General features: G+C 34.0%; 1 protein-coding gene across 2 annotated transcripts in view; it reads right to left on the bottom strand.

The window, feature by feature from the left end:
• Positions 1-19,444, bottom strand: part of BAZ1A (bromodomain adjacent to zinc finger domain 1A) — a 110,486-nt gene that overhangs the window by 71,116 nt on the left and 19,926 nt on the right. For both annotated transcript variants that reach the window (XM_027861106.1, XM_027861107.1), the window contains 2 exons: positions 12,430-12,573; positions 6,724-6,822 (listed from right to left, as the gene is read on the bottom strand). In XM_027861106.1, coding sequence (XP_027716907.1) covers positions 6,724-6,822; positions 12,430-12,573 — 243 coding nt within the window. The remainder of the gene's footprint in view (positions 1-6,723; positions 6,823-12,429; positions 12,574-19,444) is intronic.

Genomic DNA, 19,444 nt, shown 5'->3' with positions numbered 1-19,444 from the left:
GTGTCTGATACTTAGCTACTTTGAAAAAACTTTTGGTTTTTTAGTTTTATATATATATAGATTTATACACATACATATATTATACATACATATGATATACGTGTGTGTTGGTTTGTATGTTTATATATACACAGTAGGGAGGGTGAGAAGAATGCAAGTGTGATACCCAAAATACATAAACAATTGGTACAGAATTTGGTAAAAAGGTTTTTTCCCTCTTTTAATCAATTTCCCTTTTCTAGGTGTATTAATTTTGTTTGCTGATATGACATTGAAAAGCTTCTGCACAGAGTTATCTATTCTACCTTTTGTATTTGCCTCTATCCCTTGTTTGGTTAAGAATATATTTCATACCAAGAACTATTAAAATGCATATTATCTGCTTCTCTTTTTATATTATGACATTTAATAATAAGTTCACCAATCTATGTAGAATGTATTGTATATGGTGTCAGGTACTGATCTGAGGCTAACTTGTGTAGACTTAGAATCTTCTCAGCAATTTTTATCAAATAAGGAGTTTTTTCCTTTTATTCTGTTCCATTATTTCTGATTCTCTCTCATCTGGTCTGTTCCACTGAACTGCCTCTATTTGGAAAGGAGGAGAGTGATCTTTTTTTTTTTTTTAATTATTTTTAACATTTGTTTTTTTAAAATGGTGAGTTCTGAATTTTCTCTGTCCCTCACACTCCTCACTCACCTGTTGAGAAAACAAGAAATGTGACATCAATTATATATGAAATCATGCTAATATTTGCATATTAGCCATGCCAAAAAAAAAAAAAAAGCAATAAAAATAAAGTGAAAAAAGTATGCTTCAATCTGCAGTTAGACTCCATCAGTTCTTTCTATGGAGGTATATAGCATTTTTCATCATAAGTCTTTCAGAATTATCTTGGGCTATTATATTGCTGAAAATAGGTAAGTCATTCACAGTTGATCATTGTACAATTATTGCTGTTACTGTTTACGATCTTCTCCTGGTCCTGCTCACTTCACTTTGCCTCAGTTCAAATAAGTCTTCCTAGGTTTTTCTGAAACCATCCTGCTTGTGATTTCTTATAGCACATCATAATCCTGTATCACAACTTGTTCAGTCATTCCCCGATTAATGGATACTACTTCAATTTCCACTTCCTTGCCACTATTAAAAGAAATGCTATAAATATTTTTCTACACGTAGGTTCTTTTCCTTTTTCTTTGATCTCTTTGGGATACAAGCATAGTAATGGTATTTCTGGATCAAAGGACATGAACAGTTTTATCATCCTTTGGGCACAGTTGGATCAGTTCACAACTCCACCAACAGTGCATTAGTGTCCTAATTTTCCCACATGCCCTGCAATATTTGTCATGTTCATTTTCTGTAATATTAGCCAATCTGATAAGTGTGAGGTGGTAGGTCTGAATTGTTTTAGTATGCAGTATTTCATTTAAAGCACTTTTTCATATGACTATAGACAGCTTTGCTTTCTTAATCTGAAACTGCCTATTCAAATCTTTTGACTATCAATTGGGAAATGACTTATTCGTATAAATTTGGCTCAATTCCCTACATATTTGAGAAAGAAGGTCTTTATCAGAGATACTTGCTGTAAAAATGTTTTCCTAATTTCCCATTTTCCTTCTAATTTTGGATGTATTGATTTTGCTTGTGCAAAATCTTTTTAATTTAATGTAATCAAAATCATCCATTTTTTATCCCATAATACTCTATCTCTTTTTTGGTCATGAATTCTTCCCTTCTCCATAGACCGGACAGAAAAAATTTTGTGTGTTTCCCTTATTTATATCATTCTTTACATCTGAACCACATAGCTATTTTGACCTTATCTTGCTATACAGTGTGAGATGTTGGTCTCTAACTAATTTCTGACAAACTGCTTTCCCATTTTCCCCAACAATTTTTGTCAAATAGCGAGCTCTTGTCCAAAAAGTTTAGATCTTTGCGTTTATCAAACACTAGATTTCTATGCTCATTTACTACTGTGTATTGTGTACTTTATCTATTCCACTGATCCACCACTCTATTTCTTAGGCAGTTCCAGATGTTTGGATGATTACTGCTTTACTATAATATGCTTTGAGATCTGGTACTTCCTTTATATTTTTTCCCCCACTGATTCCCTTAATACTTATGACCTTTTGTTCTTCCAGATGAATTTTGTTATTACTTTTTTATAGCTCTATACAATAATTCATTAGTAGTTTGGTATGGCACTGAATAAGTAAATTAATTTAAGTAAAACTGTCATTTTTATTACATTGGTTTGGCCTACGCATGAGCAATTAATACTTCTCCAATTGTTTAGACCTAACTCTGTGTGATAGTTCCTGGGTTTCTCTTAACAGGTAGACTCCCAAATATTTTATATTGTCTACATTTACTTTAAATGGAATTTCTCTCTCCCTGCTGAACTTCGTTGGTAATATATAGAAATGCTGATGATTTATGCAGATTTATTTTACATCCTGCAACTTTGCTAAAGTTGTTAATTATTTCAAGTTGTTTTTAGTTGGTCCTCTAGGATTCTCTAAGTATACTATCTGCAAAGAGTGATAATTTTGTTTTCTCACTGAATATTCTAATTCCTTGCATTTATTTTTCTTCTCTTATTGCTATAGCTAGTGGTGATGATGTACATCCTTGTTTCACCCCTAATCTTATTGGGAAGGCCTCTAGCTTATCTCCATTACAGATAACACTTAGTGGTGGTTTTAGATAGATACTACTTATTTTTATTAAGGAAGGCTCCATTTATTCCTATGCTTTCTAGTATTTAACAGGAATGTGTGCTATATTTTTTCAAAAGCTTTTTCAGCATTTATTGAGATAACCATATGATTTCTGTTGTTACTGTGATTGATATGGTCAATTATGCTGATAATTTTCCTAATATTGAACCAGCCCTGCTTATAAATCCTACCTGGTCATAGTGTATAGTCCTGGTGATATTACTATTATCTCCTTACGACTATTTTATTTAAAATTTTTGCATCAATATTCATTAGGGAAATTGATCTATAATTTTCTGTTTTTGCTCTTCAACCATATTTCTGTCAGAAAAGGAATTTGGTAAGACTTCTTTGTCTATTTTTCCAGATGATTTATATAACATTAGAATTCAGTATTCTTTTAATGTTTAGTAAAATTCACTTTTGAATCCCTATGGCCCTAGGGATTTGCTCTTAGGAAGCTCATCCATGGCTTATTCAATTTCATTTTCTAAAATTGGGTTAAGCATTCTACTTCCTCTTCTCTTCATCTTGTAGCTGTCTTGACATAGCTATCTTCCTTTCACCATACTAGTTTTTTATGGGCAAGTTCATTTTTTATTGTTTGCTCATTATTGCAGCCTATTTCTTGACTTTTAACTTTATGTTAGTAGTTCCTCTGGCAGCTCATTCCATCTCCTTTTCTGAGATTTGATTAAGATTTCTATTTGATATTTTATATTTTCAGAGGTATTCTTCTATTCCTTTTGTATACTTCTCAGTTTTGATAGCATAATTGAGAATTCTTTTTATCTTTTCTTACTGTTGTGATATTACCTTGTTCACCTTTATTTTCCTGCTCTTCTTTTTAACTAAATTGGCTAAAGGATTATAAATATTATTAGTTTTTTTTTTGTTTTTTGTTTTTGGTTAGGCAATGGGGTTAAGTGATTTGCCCAGCGTCACACAGCTAGTTAAGTATCAAGTGTCTGAAACCGTATTTGAACTCAAGTCCTCCTGACTCCAAGGCCAGTGCTCTATCCATTGCGCCACCTAGCTGCCCCTTAGTTTTCAAACAGCTAGTTTTAAAATTTACCTGTTTAGTTTCCAATTTATCTATTTCTATCCCAATTTTAAACATTCTTTCTTCTTTACTTATTTTAGATATGTATGTTAACTTTCTAATTTTTTAAAGCAAATTGTATTCATAATCTTCTTTTTTGTATTTTATTAGTATAAGTTTATAGGGGTGTGATTTTTTCCCCAAGGACTACTTTAACTGCATTTCAAAAATCGTTGTATATTATTTCATCATTATCATGTTTTTCATATGTCTTCACTGTTTGTGTTTTGTTCTTTCACCCACTCATTATTTAGGATTTCACTGTTAAGTTTCCCTTTTAGTCTTCTTCTTTTGTTTGTGCTTCCTGAACTGATGGCTATTTTGGAAGGTTACAGTATTTAAAAATGTGCTGACTGTTTTCTGAAATTTATTTGCAACATCTCCATACCCTAACACATGGTCAATTTTTGTGAACATTCACTGTGGTGCTAAGAAATAAACAGATTCTTTAGCAATTTCATTTAGAAGACAGCAAATCTTTTAGTTCTGGATTTTTCCAGCAATTTAGTCATTTTTACAATTAACACTTTTTTGTTTATATATCTTTTAGACATCCAAAACTGAGAGAGGGACAACGAAATCTCCTGACACTGTTACATTACTGTCTATGTTTTCGTTAGGTGGTGCAGTGGATAGAGCACCAGCCCTGAGGTCAGGAGGACCTGAGTTCAAATCCAGCCTCAGACCAAACACTTGACCCTTACTAGCTGTGTGACCCTGGGCAAGTAACAAGTCACTTAACCCCAATTGCCTTTAAAAAAAAAAAAAAAGATGCTATGGAACATAAAAGTTGAATACTGGTATCAGTTTGTTGTCTATGGTTCCTTTCAGTTTAATGTGATTCCCTTGTTTATTCCTTTTTCTTTTCTATTGTGAATGTTTGTTTCTTCTTTGTCTGTTAGCACAATTTAAACTCTTAGTTGTGATTTGTTTTGTTTTGTTTTTCATTCAATTGATGCATAGTAAATTCTACTCCAGCTCCTCATTTTTATTACGTTTTATTATATTCTTTTTTTAAGTGTGTTTCTTGCAAGGAACAGAATATGGGATTTTGTTTTCTTATCCAATCTGTCACACTTTCATTTTAATGGAACGTCCATTCATATTTAAAGTTGAGTTAATTTTATATCCTCTCTAATATTAAAGGCTTATAATCCTTCAATTTCTTCCCATATTATGTAATTCTTGTCCCTTTTCCTCCAAAAATTCCACTCCAAGGAGTTCACTCAACATGCTAGAAGCATTCATTGTTTTCTGACATCTAGAGATTACCTCTGAAGCACTGCCCACTTATATCACCCCTTGCTCATCCCATGTGAACACCCCATTTTTTCCCCTCCCTGTCAAACAATTTCTTGATGACATCTTTTACTCCTATCCACGTTTGGAGTTCCTCATTTGTTATGTTACAGCCTGCTTGTACCACCATTAACCTCTCCATTATTCCTCTATATGACATTTTCTTTGGTTCTATGAAAGCAATAGTATTCTAGGTCTCAATGTCATATAACAACAGTCAAATGTTATCACTGAAAAGACAGGCTTTTATTAGCTTTAGCTGGAAGCTTGGAGTCAGTAGCTTGTTTTCCTCTTGGGCCCAGCTCATTATCCATCTACACTGTCTTCCCTGCCCTACTCCAATACAACTAGAAAAACTGCACAAGTTGTCTATCAAAGCAGATGTTAAAATCTGAGCAATAGGCATTCCTCATTCACTTGGTCACTGTGCACTGGATTACAGACAGGCCAAACTACTTTCCTAATTAGCGATCTCTTCTATAAGGCTTTGCAATGTCTCAGAGCTTGACATAATCAATGCAATGTCATTCACAATAAAAAAGCAAAGAACATGCAAAACTTCTCCATCCAACTCATGAAACAAAAGGTCAAGTTAGCCAGTAAATTTTCCAAAAAAAAAAATTATCAATGTAAAATTCATTTCTAAAATAGACCAAATGACTTTAGCCTTTTGTCATCATCAGTTGATAAATAAAAAAATTAGAAATATTTTTAGAAATCTATTAAAGTTGGAACATAATTGTTTCTAAATATTCTGTCATTCAGTTTGAAGTACTGATTAGTTAACAATCCAGTTCTTAAATTACTAAAAATAAATTACAGGTTAAAAAAACTCCATAAGCCTAATTTAACACTATGAATTACATCCAGAAATAATTGGTAGTTTTATGTAAAATAAACCAGGTAATTTTAAATAGTCTCTATTACATCAAATTCAAGACAGGTGCCTATATTCACTAAGTAGTGGATTCATTAATAGGAAAACTAATACTTTTCTTTCTGATGATAAGATTACTGTACATAACTGTAAAACGTACCCTTTAACTTTGTATTCTGACAATTTATTTACCATTCTAACATTCTATTGAAAGGAGGCTGCCAACTCACCTGGTGGTACAAAGACCCCTGTGACACATTCTGATAAGATTTCAAAGTTGTATTTTTAATAGACACTTATTTCCACTGTCAATTTCTTTCAAAAGGTAAGTGAAATATCCACAGACATCACTACATTTTTAGCAGTTATTCACTGAACACTGCATTATTTCATGGAAGTAAGGAGGTATGACACAGAGATTCCATTCATATTTCTTGGTTTGGGGCATTTGTTGATCCAAGTCAAAGGGGCACAGAATTCAACTGGACTCTTTATAATACCAATAATTATACTTATATCCTACTATTCAAAGATACTGTAACACCATAAATGTGTTCAACATCATAGTTCACCTGCCTTTTATATATATATATATACACACAATATATATGTGTGTATATATATATATGTATATATATATATACACACACACACACACACACATATTTCATCATTCTAGTTTTATTAAACTTCAGGTACTGAATTTTACCTTATTTGAGATGCTTTAACCACAACTGATTCATATAATTCCTTTTTAATGGGCTGCACCTTGTACTTGAACAATGAGGGATCAATTGTGGACTTCTTCCTAAAAAGAAAATCCACAAAAAGAACAAATAAATAGTACATTCAAAATACACTTATTTTTAAGTTTATAATTAGAAACCTCAAACAGCTTATTCCACTTGATTTCAAAAACATTTTCATTAAAGCCAAGGTCCTTAGAATTGCGTTAGTGACCACTAATTATCAGAAAAACAACAAATCCTGCCAAGACATTGTGCTAGTCATTAATAATCATAGAAAGAAAAAAATACAACCCTTAATCTTGGGAATTTTATTATTTTGTTTGAAAAGACACATGTAAAAATTTTTTACTTGTATTTTTAAGTGCTATAGGGACCCTGGAAGGGAAATCCAATTTCCAGCTGCTATGCACATGGAAACATAAAGAAGGCAGTAAGACTTTAGCTGAGATTTGAAAAATATTTAGGATTGAATATTCACAAAATAGCAAGGATATTCCAGGTTTGGGGGTTGAGAATTTTCACGAAGTGAGAAGCATACAGTGCAATGACAAATAACATGACTACGGGCACCAAAGAGTTAAAAATATAACTATATTTATGAAATAGTGTATGGGCTGATTTGGTTTGAGGACAGAGTTCATGTATTGGTATGTTAAGACACAGCCCCAGAAAGGTATTTTAGGACTTTTAATTACAAAGAGCCTTTGATACCTTAAGTTTTAACTTTATACTTTAGAGGTCAGAGGTTCTTACCCAGAGCACCATAACCTTGATTGGTGGTTGTTTTTTTTTTAAGTGCTTTAATTACTCTTTCAATTTAATTGGTTTCCTTTGCAATTCTATATATTTTATTTTATTCATTTAATACATAATTTGTAGTCATGACCCAGGTAAGGACCTTGCAGAGTTCAGACAGAGAGGAGGGTGGGGGAGGGGAGAGCAATCAGACTTTTTCCTTTGGGAATACTGAAAGCTTACAAGTCTCCAACCTATCCCGGAGATCCTGAAATAACACAACACTCAATAAACCAAAAAAGCAGCAATTGGACTGGTCCAGCCTTTCCCTCAAGCTGGGTAGCAGAGACCAACATATAAAGTCTGAAACAAAGTTCAAAGTTAGGAGGGAGGATGGAATAATGGACAAACAAAAAAAGAACCTCACTATAATGAACTATTACAGTGGCAGGGATGCTCAAGATAAAAACAAATGAGAGAATGACTCCAAAATATCTACAAGCAAAGTCTCAGAGAAAAATCAAGGCTTGGACACAAACTCAACTAAAATTCTTGGAAAAGGGTCTTTTTTTTTTTGGTTTGTTTTTAATAGAAAGAGTTTAAATAAAGGTTGTGTAAATGGTATGAGAGAGAGCTTGAGGAAAAAACTGGAGAAGAGATAAGAGCTATGGAAGAAAACATTACAAAAGGGATTAACAGCTTGGTACAAAAGACTGCCCACATGACAAACTCCTTGAAAATTAGAATGGATCAAATGCGAGCTCATGAAGGATCAAGAAATACTAAAACAAAGTTAAAAGGCTGGAAAAATAGAATAAAAGTAAGGTTATCTCATAAAACAAATGAATTAGAAAACAGATCAAGGAGAATAACTGATCTATCTGAATGCCATGACGAAAAAAAAAAGAGAGAGCATAGACAACATATTTCAAGAAATCTTAAAGGAAAACTTCTCAGAAGACAAAGTAGAAACTGAAAAAACCCACCACTTACTTCCTGAAAGAGATCCCAATATGAAAACTCCCAAGAACATTATAGTTAAAATTAGCTTTCAAGTCAAAAAAAAAAAAAAAAAAATGGCAAATAACCAAAAAGCAGAATTCATACACTGATGAGACACAGTCAGGATCCCACATAATTTAGCAGCCATCACTATGAAGGAGTGGAAATCTTAAAATAGTATATTACAGAAGGTAAGAATTACTCAGAAAAACTGAGTATAATCTGAAAGGGAGTTGGGGTTGAGGTGGGGGTGGAATGGACCTTTAATGAGATAAAGGACTTTCAAGCATTCCTGATGAAAACAAAGCTGTGTAGAAACTTTGAAGTTCAAACACAAGTATAAAGAGAAAACATACAAAGGTAAACATGAATTAACAATAATAAAGGACTATTAAATAAAAATAAAATGCTTGCTTTCAAATATGGGAAGATGATAACGTGTTGTCCCCTCTGATCCCAATCATCATCAGAGGGAGTCCAATTAAGACAAAGCCTGGGAGTCATTCTGTTCTGTCTAAATCATCTCAAGAATAAATCATCTTAAGAATGGAAATAGAGGGGTAGAGGAACACAACATTGTGGGAAAGGAACGATAAGAAGGATAGGTAAAATTATCTCACATAATCATTATTCACAAGTAAACAGCTTATGCAAACAAGGAAGAGGGATACAGGTATCAGATGATCCTTGAACCTCACACTTTCATCTAAACTGGTCACAGGAAAGAAGAGTACACATACATATAAATACACACACACACACACACACACACACACACACACACGGAGTTGGATACAAAAATTGGAGAGAAAGGTTGAGAGGCGGGGAAAATGGAATTAGAGGAAGATTAGATTAAAAGAGTCCTAAGCAAAAAAAAATTCTATGAATATTTATACCTCTTTTTGAGGTGGCAAAGAATGGGAATCTGAAGGGATGCCCAGAATTTGGGGAATGGATAAATAACTTTTGGTATAAATGTGATGGAATATTATTGTGCTGAAGGCTTATAAGTGTAACAACCAATCAGGATTCCAGAGGACTAATGATAAAACATGCTACCCACTTCCTAATAGATGCAGATCTTGGCTGATTAAAACAAATAAGTTTTTTTGAGGGGGTTAGGCAATGGGATTAAGTGATTTGCCCAGGGTCACACAGCTTGTGAGTGTTTTGTGTCTGAGAACGGATTTGGACTCAGGAGGGCCTGTGCTCTATTCACTGGGCCACCTAGCTGCCCCTACAAATAAAATTTTTAAAGAAGAGACTGTCACTCACTTTGGAAAGAACAGTTTATACTAAATGATGAGGTCAGAAACCAGACTGTACATACTCCCCAATTCAGCAATGACCTATAGACAGGAATAACCAATTTTTAAAGGAGGAAACACATGAAAAAAATTCTCAAATATCCTAACAAGAGAAATATAAAAAGACCACCTGAAGGAATCACTTTATACCCATTAGACTGGCAAAAATTGTACACTCACAAAAATTATATAATTCCAATGCTGATAGAACTGTGGGGAAATATGAACTCCATTACAGTGTTGACTCTTCCCTCTCCCTTATCCCAATATCTAGTCAGCTAACAATTCTTATTAATCCTACTTCCATAAAATCTCTCACACCTTCCTCATTTCCACTAGTCATAGCCTCTACCTTGATTTAGGCAGACATCACCTCTTAGAGGGACTATTGCTATAGCTTCCCGATTAATCTCCCTACCTCGTCTTTCCCTTCTCCAATCCAAGCTGATAAAAAGATATTCCAAAAACCAGGTCCGACCAACCCATCTGCCCATTCAAAGTGACTCCACATTGCCTCTAGGATAAAAAAAAAAAAAAAAATCCTTGGCTTCGCATTTAAGGCCCTTCACAATTTCAATTCCTCCCTACTTTTCTTATTTCAGAAACTCATGAAGGGGGCTGGCAAGCTACATATAAACTACTATAATACCATTCTACATAATACAACTCATAATACTATATTATACCATTCATCCAAATTAATTTAGCAAGCATTTATTAAATGCCTACTATATATATCAGACACTATGTTAAGGATGCAAAGATAAAAACAAAAGATAAAATTTAGATTTTTTTTGTTTTTAAATGAATAAAAATATATGGGATTGCAAAGGAAACTCTGTGTGTGTATAATTATAAATTTTTTTCAATAAATCACATATATTAAGAACCTCTGATCTATAAAGGGGTAGATGTGACTGAAAAAGTTTATATTTTAGTAAGGGGATACAACATACAGAAAGATAAATAAGTACAAAGTATGTACTTTGTAATAAAATGATATGCAACAAGTAATTTCATGTGAGAGAGATAAGTTAACAACCAGGGAAAATCAAGAAAGTCCTTGTATAGAAAGTAGCATCTGAGCTATGCTTCAAAAGAAGTTAGGGACTGTCCTCTGCAAACACTAGTTGGAGCCTGGTTGACAGTATGTAAGTAAGTAATGGTGTGGTAATAATTTACGGACTATCAGTTATACGGCTTCCTCAGTACCAACTGAGAAAAACCATAATCAAAGATCAATTTCCAAGTTGTCACTGATGGAGAAACTCTTAGCATTGTAGGCAAAGGTCAATAAGTGACAAAAAGCTTTTTAAAAAATAAAAATAATTCACTTAGACAATCACCATTATTATAAGACAACTATTATTACTAGTTAGAAATGATAGTCACTAAGATATCAGGATTTAATCCCCTCTCAATCCTCTAAAATCAGTCTGAATCAGTTTTACCCGTTTCATTTCAGATGAAAACACTGACAGGTTTCAATGATACAAAATGAATTTATAATTGTAAAGTATCTATATATTTCTATACACATTTGATGCAGTGGATAGAGTGCAGAGTCTCAGACATTTACTAGCTGTGGGACCCTTGGCAAATTACTTAATCTCTGAATGCCTCAGCTTCCTAATATACAAAATAGGGATAATAACAACCTCTACCTTGCAGGATTACTATGATAATATTTATAAAATGCTTGCTTAGTATAGTGCCTGGCCCATAGTAGGCACTATATAAAGTCTTACTTCCTTACCTCCTTCTTTCCCATCTCCTTCTTTTAGGAAAGGTCCATGCTTTTTACAATCTTAATAGTAAACAATAAGGGACTGCTTAAGCATCATCAAGACATATATATATGTATCTTATAGTAAGACATAAGATACAGATACATATATATCTTTTATAGGCAAAAGAAAGCTCAGTAATCAACAATGTCTAATTCCTGAGGACAAATCAAAACAATTTAACACACGGCATTAGTTTCCAATATAAATATATTTTTCTCCCCCAACCATCTGACAATAAAAACTTTGAGAATCATATAATTATTGTATGTCTAGAGCTAGAAAAGCTATAGAATTTTAATGGAATTCTATTAAAAAGCTATGGAGTTTTTTGAATAAGTCCAGTTTCCTAATTTTAAATATAAGAAAAATGAGGCTCCAAGTAAAGTGATTTGCTCAATGTAATTCTGCCATAGTGTTTAGTCTTCAAAAATGAGGCTTCAGTTCATTTTTAAAAGAAAAAATATTTCCTCTGTATATGAAATAAAAATTTTATTTTTTCCTACACACTCAAAATAGGCACTTCACAAAAATACTAGAATAGCTAGCTTGTAAGTAGAATGTATTAAATGATAATTTATCTGATAATTTATAGTTTTTCAATTATCTCAAGAGAATATTCTATATGAAATCTTTCTTATGGTAAACTATTTCTATATGTTACTTTTTTACTATTTAAATATCAGTTTAAAAAATTCAAACACCAATGTATCTGTTGAGTATATTGTTTAACTGGTTAGAATGGCCAAGTAGTTCTCTAAAATAAACAATTTCATTCAATGAAACATTTGTCTGCTTTAGTTTTATATAAATTTTAATAAAAATATTAATTTACCCATTTTGTGGTGAACTGTTGTGTGTTTCTGATTCATCGCTATCACTGATGATAATTGTTTCTCCATCTGTACTGCTGATATGTCCATTAGCAATCCCATTGAGATGTGACGGAGAGATAGCTTCCAATATTTTACATTGTAATCTGAAATACAACAATATATTTTGAAACAAAAACTCATTTGATTTTAGTTTATGTTGAAACACTTTATGGACACTGAGTCACACAGATACAATGGGTGAACGAAGCAACTAATTACTCAAACGAAGAAATTGTATTGTCAATTTAGGTAATAATCATAGGCAAAAAACTGAAAAATATTATCTACATGTATGTAGACATATGTTTTCATGGATCTTTCTATCACTGATGAACATTAACACCTCTGACATACTGATGCCTTTCAAGCTTTTTAACAAGCCCCAAGAACAGGATCACAAAAATGTGCACTTTTTTTTCCTTTTCCTTTTCTTTTCTTTTTTTTTTTTTTTTTTTTTTGGTGAGGCAATCAGGGTCAAGTGACTTGCCTAGGGTCACACGGCTATTAAGTGTTAAATGTCAGAGGCCACATTTGAACTCAGGTCCTCCTGACTCCAAGGCTGGAGTTCTATCCACTGTACTGACCTGCCCCTAGTGTGCACTTTGTTTTTTTAAAAAGATGAAATTACTGAAATCTTTTGTAAGGATAAGAATTACTTTCACACCCAATGTTTTCAGGATGCAATCCAGCTACTGTCATTGCCAACTTATCCAAATTAAATGTAAATTTGGAAATTCAGCTATGTCAGTTATTAAGAAATTAAACTTTTTACCATAAGCATTTAAATTAATAAAGAACATGACCCACCCCCCCAAAAAAATCTCCATCTGGCCCACTATAACAAGCAAATAACAATAATAACAAATGGTCCACTATAACAAGCAAATAATAATAATAACAAATAAAAACAAAAAATCCATTTCATTAATAGCTAGTATAATCATAAAAATGAAGGACACTTTTCCCCCAAGTTCAGTTATATTAATACTATTTAATCCAACTTTAACTCAACATTGGTGTCCAAATATAGGTTACACATTTTCCTAAAGCATAATTTTAGTCTTCAGTTATACTTTTACATAAAATAATAAAAAAGGATCACTGATAATGATAAAAAAAAGGTTTGAAAGAATATGAGAAAAACTTTCACAAGTATATGCATTTTTATACATGGTATTCTGTGAAATTATTTTTCAATGTGCACTGAATGGAGGTCTTTTTTTCCCCTTTAAAAGAAATCTAATTTTCTTTTTTAGGTATGTGACAGATTTGGATTAATACCATAGTACCCATAAACTTTAAGTCCTATTATTCAACCAGTGATCAATAACTGGAAATTATATAACACTTTATAAGGTACTACACACACACACACAAATATAAAATCTCTCTTAATCTTCATAATACTATGAAGTGCCACAGTCATTATGATTGTCATTTTAGAGATAAAGAACATGAAGTTGAGAGATTAAGTGAGCAGCTTAAGTAAGGCACTGTGTTAAGTGCTAGAATCCATGCACAAGCAGCATGGATTGTCAAGGAGTTTAACTTCTAATAGAGGTAGAAAACATAAAAAGTTGCTGAAAGGAAGGAGAGGGAGCTGGGAAGAAAAATATAGCTGATAGGTCTCAGGTAGCATTTGCACCTAGGTCTTTCTGATTTTCAGTCCAGAACTCTATCTATAGACCACAGCATATTTTCCTGTTTTCAACCTACTTAACTCTGTTCATCTAATCTACCTTTCTCTTCTAGTATCCTTACACATAAGATGAAGATTGTCCAATGCACTGCTAATTTATGGGAAATCAGTAGGGTGAGGCACTAAGGGATGAAAGAAACAAAAATTAAAGTCCTCAAGTAATTTGAAAATATCTGCTATTTCCAGTTAAAATGGACACCTAGAGGAGCTCAGGTCTTCTACATACACTTCTGCAAAGATCCAAAAAGGGCAGTGATCAAAAAGTGATCAACAAGCTTAAACAGAAACAGTAAATGTATTGAAGCAGCATGGGACTGCACAGAAAGACAGCCTACCAGCAACGAGAGACCAAAGACTACAAAGAGTACTTGGTTGAAATGAAGAAAAAAAATAAATTAAAATTAAATAAGCATTCTGGAGGGGGAAAAAAACAGAGGAACAATGATTAACTTAGAACACAAGGTGGAAAACTTTACCCAAATGGCAGGCTTTCCTTAAGATTAGAATGGAGCAATCAAAATTCAGTGACTCCAGAAACAAGAAATATTAAAACAAAGTCAAAACAAAAAAGAAATTTTTCTTTAGAAGTACTCCCCCTCCCCCCCAAAAAACAAAAAAGCCTCACCAGCTTTTTTTTGGAATAACAACAGATAACATTAATATAGTTTTATGGTTTGCAAAGCATCTTTCACATATTATCTTACTTGATTCCCACAAATAATCCAAGGATAGATAATATCAATTATATTCTATGAATGAGGCAGCATGTACAATGGTTAGAGACCTGACCTCAAAGACAGAAAGATCTGGGTTCCAGTCCCTTTTCCAAGAAACATTGGCTGTGTTATCTCTGGGCAAGTCATCTAACCTCTAAGTGACAGACAACTCTCTAAATTTCCAAGAAGATACCAGCTCTCATTGAGAGGAGTATCTTCACCTGAGAAAAATCTCTTTAGTATAGTGAAAACACAGACCTATTCTATAGATGAGGCAAGTGAGGCTCAAAGAAGCCTAGAGCCGCATAATTCAAACCAAAGTCTCTCCCATCTCTAAGCATAACTCACTCATTAATTCTTTCCTTTCTAAAATATGTACAAACCAAGTCCTTCATTTCTATTTTAGAGCCAAAAGAGGGCAGCACTGGAAAGGGACACAGAATAGAGTTTATACTGTTTGTTAATTCCTTTGGCTCTGCCTTAACTAGGCATTAGGCGTTTAGTCTAAGATTTTGTTTATTTTTTATATTTTTCTTATTGCTGATGATTAAGTTTTTATTTTAAATTACTTTAAAATTTTTAAATCATCAGTTTTATGAAGAAACTGCAAAATGATTTAGCCATTCTAGGTATCATTTTGAAATTACACAAAAAGTGACTCAATTGTCCATACCTTTCAACCTACCAAGTCTACAACTTGGCATATACTCCAAGGAAATGAAAGTAAGAAAAAAGTAACAGCTAGCAGTTATATAGTGCTTTAAGATTTGTAAAGTGCTTCACTAAAATGTTATCTTTCTGAATCCTTACAAACATCCCTATAAGGTAGGTGCAAGTACCACCATTTTACATAAGAGGAAATACAACTGAAGACAGTAAGAGATTAAATAACTCACCCAAAGGTCACAAATATAGTAAATGTCTGAGACAATGTTTGAACTCAGGTCTTCTTGGCTCCAAATCCAACATTCTATCCCTTGCACCATCTAGATGATCTAATACATATGTATCTGCATTCATACCTTCAATATTCATACCTTCAACATTCATACCTGCATTCTTCATAGAATGGGTGCCCACAGAATGGCAAAGAGCTAAACAAATTATGGTATGTGCATGCATTAAAATAGTACTGTGCAGCAAGAGGCCAAAAACTGAGGAATCTAGAAAAATATAGGATAATTTATATCAACTAATACCAAGAGAATATGCACAATGAATATAACAATGCAAACAAAAAGGTAACAAAAGTCAAATTCTAAGTAAGATGAAAAATCAATGAAAGTCCTCAAGCTCAGATAATGAAACATACCACCCCACTGAAAAAGTAAGAGATGACAGCCTACTAAAAAAGAGTATGAATAATTGTCCAATTAAATCATTTTATCAAATTTCATTTTTGGTTAGGGGTTTCAGGTTTATTTGGTCACAAGGGGAGAAATCACTCTGGAATAGAAGCTAAATGACTTTGATATAAAGACAAAAGGTATCATAAGACATTTTTTAAAATAAACAAAACAAAAATTTCAGGTCTTTACAAATAACTGATCTCAAGCTCACCAATCATTTTAATATCTATTGTATTTTCTCTTCTTTCAAAAATCAGGCTGTTTGTCCTTCACTGATTTCCGCTATACCACTTCTACAACTCTTCTGAGATCATGAAAAGCAGTTCAAAAATCGTATGCAAGTTTTTTTCTAATGCCTTGAAACATAGTTCATCTGACCAAAGGATTTCACTGAGGTGAGCTAGGGGTTTCTGACTATTTCCTCACTTATCTTGGGTTTCAATTTCCTGTCAGTAATTTTTGCTCCAACATTCTCAATCATCAGATCTTTCTCCTTTGCTGAGAAATATCAACCTACAAACATTATTATGTGCCAAAGCATGATTATATAGGAAGCACTAAGCCAGTTTGTCAGGCACTGTTCTAGGTTCTATAAACATAAAAATAAAAGAGAATGAGTGTCTGTCCTGAAAGTTTATCAGGCAGAGAAGCAAAATTCACTGGGAGTAACACTACTTTCTCTTTCCTATAAATTATGTCCCCCAAATCACCCTAAACAGGGGTCCTATCTCTTTCCCTAAAATAGTTTTTTTAAAGATCATGAGTAATTTTGTTGAAATCTGAATAAGTCTCTACAAAGAGAAAACGGTTTCTTAAGATATATCTTATCCTCCTATATCACTGGAATTATCTATAATTAGTGTTCAGGATTTCGTTCTTGAAGCTTCTCCTAACACTCCTGGTATATGTGTATGGGAGACAAAGGGATAAGGGTGGGGGTGGTGTAGAAGAGAAGAAAACTTCTTTCTCTACTGGAACGTAGAATAGGATGTGGATTATTTGAGGCAAACAACAACTCTGATATAGTTTCATTTTATGCCAGTGACGGATGTTAGGTTTGTACTTCTACTAACATGAAGCTGACTGAGAAGTCTGAGTCTGACCAGATTCAAACTCAATTAAGCTGTTTTTCCCACTTTTAGTTAGCTGTCAGTTGAATGTATCATGCATGTGATTCAGTCTCTTTCTTGTGTTTTTAATTCTACAGTTTTTCAAGAACGAACATTCTCCAAAGAAATATGCGAAAGACATAGCTCTTAAGTCAAGATGGTAAAGCCAAGAGGATAAGCATAGACTAGCTTTCCCATCTAACCTCCCCAAGAATGATCTAAAAAAAGCACCAGACAGAATTCTGATGCAGAAATAATCATTTTTTGCAGCCCAAGGCAACTTAGGAAGACAAAGATCTGCAGACAGATCTGGCTTTAGACAGCACACCACACAGAGAATGCCAGCACCCAAGGACTTAAAGACAGGGCAGCAGGGCAAGAAGCATCAGGCCAGGCAAAGATACCAGGGAATCCCTGAACTAATGCAGAGTATACAGCAACAGGTGCCACCTGGCAACTCTGTCCCTCGTGACCCAGTTCCAGGTCACAAATTCAGGGTGGAGAAGTTCCAGAGCAGCTGCCACTAGTGGGACCTTCGATGTGTACTGAGCAAGGAACAAATTCCAGAAGCAAAAACTGTAACTGTGTAGCTAAACCCAGGAGCAGATAATGGATTCAGTTCTAGCCTCCTGCTAAGGATGGAATAATACTGCAATGAAAAAAACAAGGTAGAAGTGCAAGAAATACAAAGCAGTAGCAGCAATCTACTGAAAACTCCCAACCAAAGATAAGATGACAGACCCACATCTGGATCAAAAACTTGCAGACCTCAGACTGGAAGAGTAGAGAGCAGACTTGCCCTGCATCATATCATTTTGAGAACACAGAAAGCGTGCCTGAGCTGTGAAAGTAGTAGAAGGACAAAAGAGGACAGAATCTCCAAGAAGACATTCACTCCAGAAGCACAGAGAAGCCAAGCCTTAACATAAAGTTCAAAGTTAAGGAACAGGCTTGAGGAATGAGCAAACTTTAAAAAAAAAAAAAAAAAAAGAATCCCACCATAAAGAGCTGTTACAGTGAGAGGAAGCTCAATATACATATACAAACTCAAAAAAAGCAAATGATTCAAAAACTTCTACAAGCAAAGACTTCAGGAAAAATTCAGCTTTGGGCACAAATTCAACTAGAATTGCTAGAATTTTTTTTAAAGCTAAAAAATGATTTTAAAAACCAAATAAGAACCATAGAAGAAAGACATGAAATAAAATTAACAGGTCTGAACAGGAGGTACAAAAACTTTGCCCAAGAAAATAATTCCTGGAAAATTACAAATGACCGAAGAGAAGCTAGAGACATCAAGAAATATTAAAACAAAATCAAAAAATGGAAGAAAATATGAGGTATCTCATAGCAAAAGCAACTGACCTGGAAAAGAGATAAAAGACAGATAACTTAAGAATCACTGAACTAGGGGACAGAGCCAAGATAACAGAAAATGGTAGAAAGCAATGTGGTGAGATCCCATCCACAAACTCCTTAAAACAGATCTAGAAAACACAATAGACCAAATCCTAATGGGGAAGTCTAGAAAAAGTCAATTCAATTCACTAGTCCAGCCCAGCCCGAGTTAAAGAGATAGACAAGGAGGGCTGTAGACAACTAGAATGGAGTCAGGTCAGAAGCAGTGAGCACCCAGGGAGAGGCTGTGCACTAGAGCAAGAGGTCTCAGAACCATACAAGGGATCCACTAAACCCAGGTGCAACAGGTGTGAACTCGCAGCTTTGTCCCTCACTACCAAGTTCTGGGATATGGATCCAGGAAAGACCTAGGCAGGAGTGTGGCATTTCTAAGTAGGGAGAATGAAATAAGAAAGCAGGAAGTTCAGAAGCCAGCAGTAGTAGCAGTGGTGGTGGAAGATCTGAGACCCTAGACTCGGAACAGGGTCTCAACTTTCAGCAGTTAGCCCAGGCTGCAGCAGAGGATTCCCAGACAAGACTCGCAGCCAAAGTGCAGTTCTGTCAAATCCGAACCAACAGAGTTTTTCCATTGGCTGACAGGCTACTGTTGCTCAGATCCAAACTCAAGTCAGGAATTAGCAGAGCTAGGACCAAAGGATGTGGGCGAGATCAGATTTTCCCCTTGTTCAGACCACTTTGGAAAC

Source organism: Vombatus ursinus, unplaced genomic scaffold, assembly GCF_900497805.2.
Source record: "Vombatus ursinus unplaced genomic scaffold, bare-nosed wombat genome assembly UNPS02014449.1, whole genome shotgun sequence".
Taxonomy (NCBI): domain Eukaryota; kingdom Metazoa; phylum Chordata; class Mammalia; order Diprotodontia; family Vombatidae; genus Vombatus; species Vombatus ursinus.
This window is presented reverse-complemented; position numbering and strand designations above follow the sequence as displayed.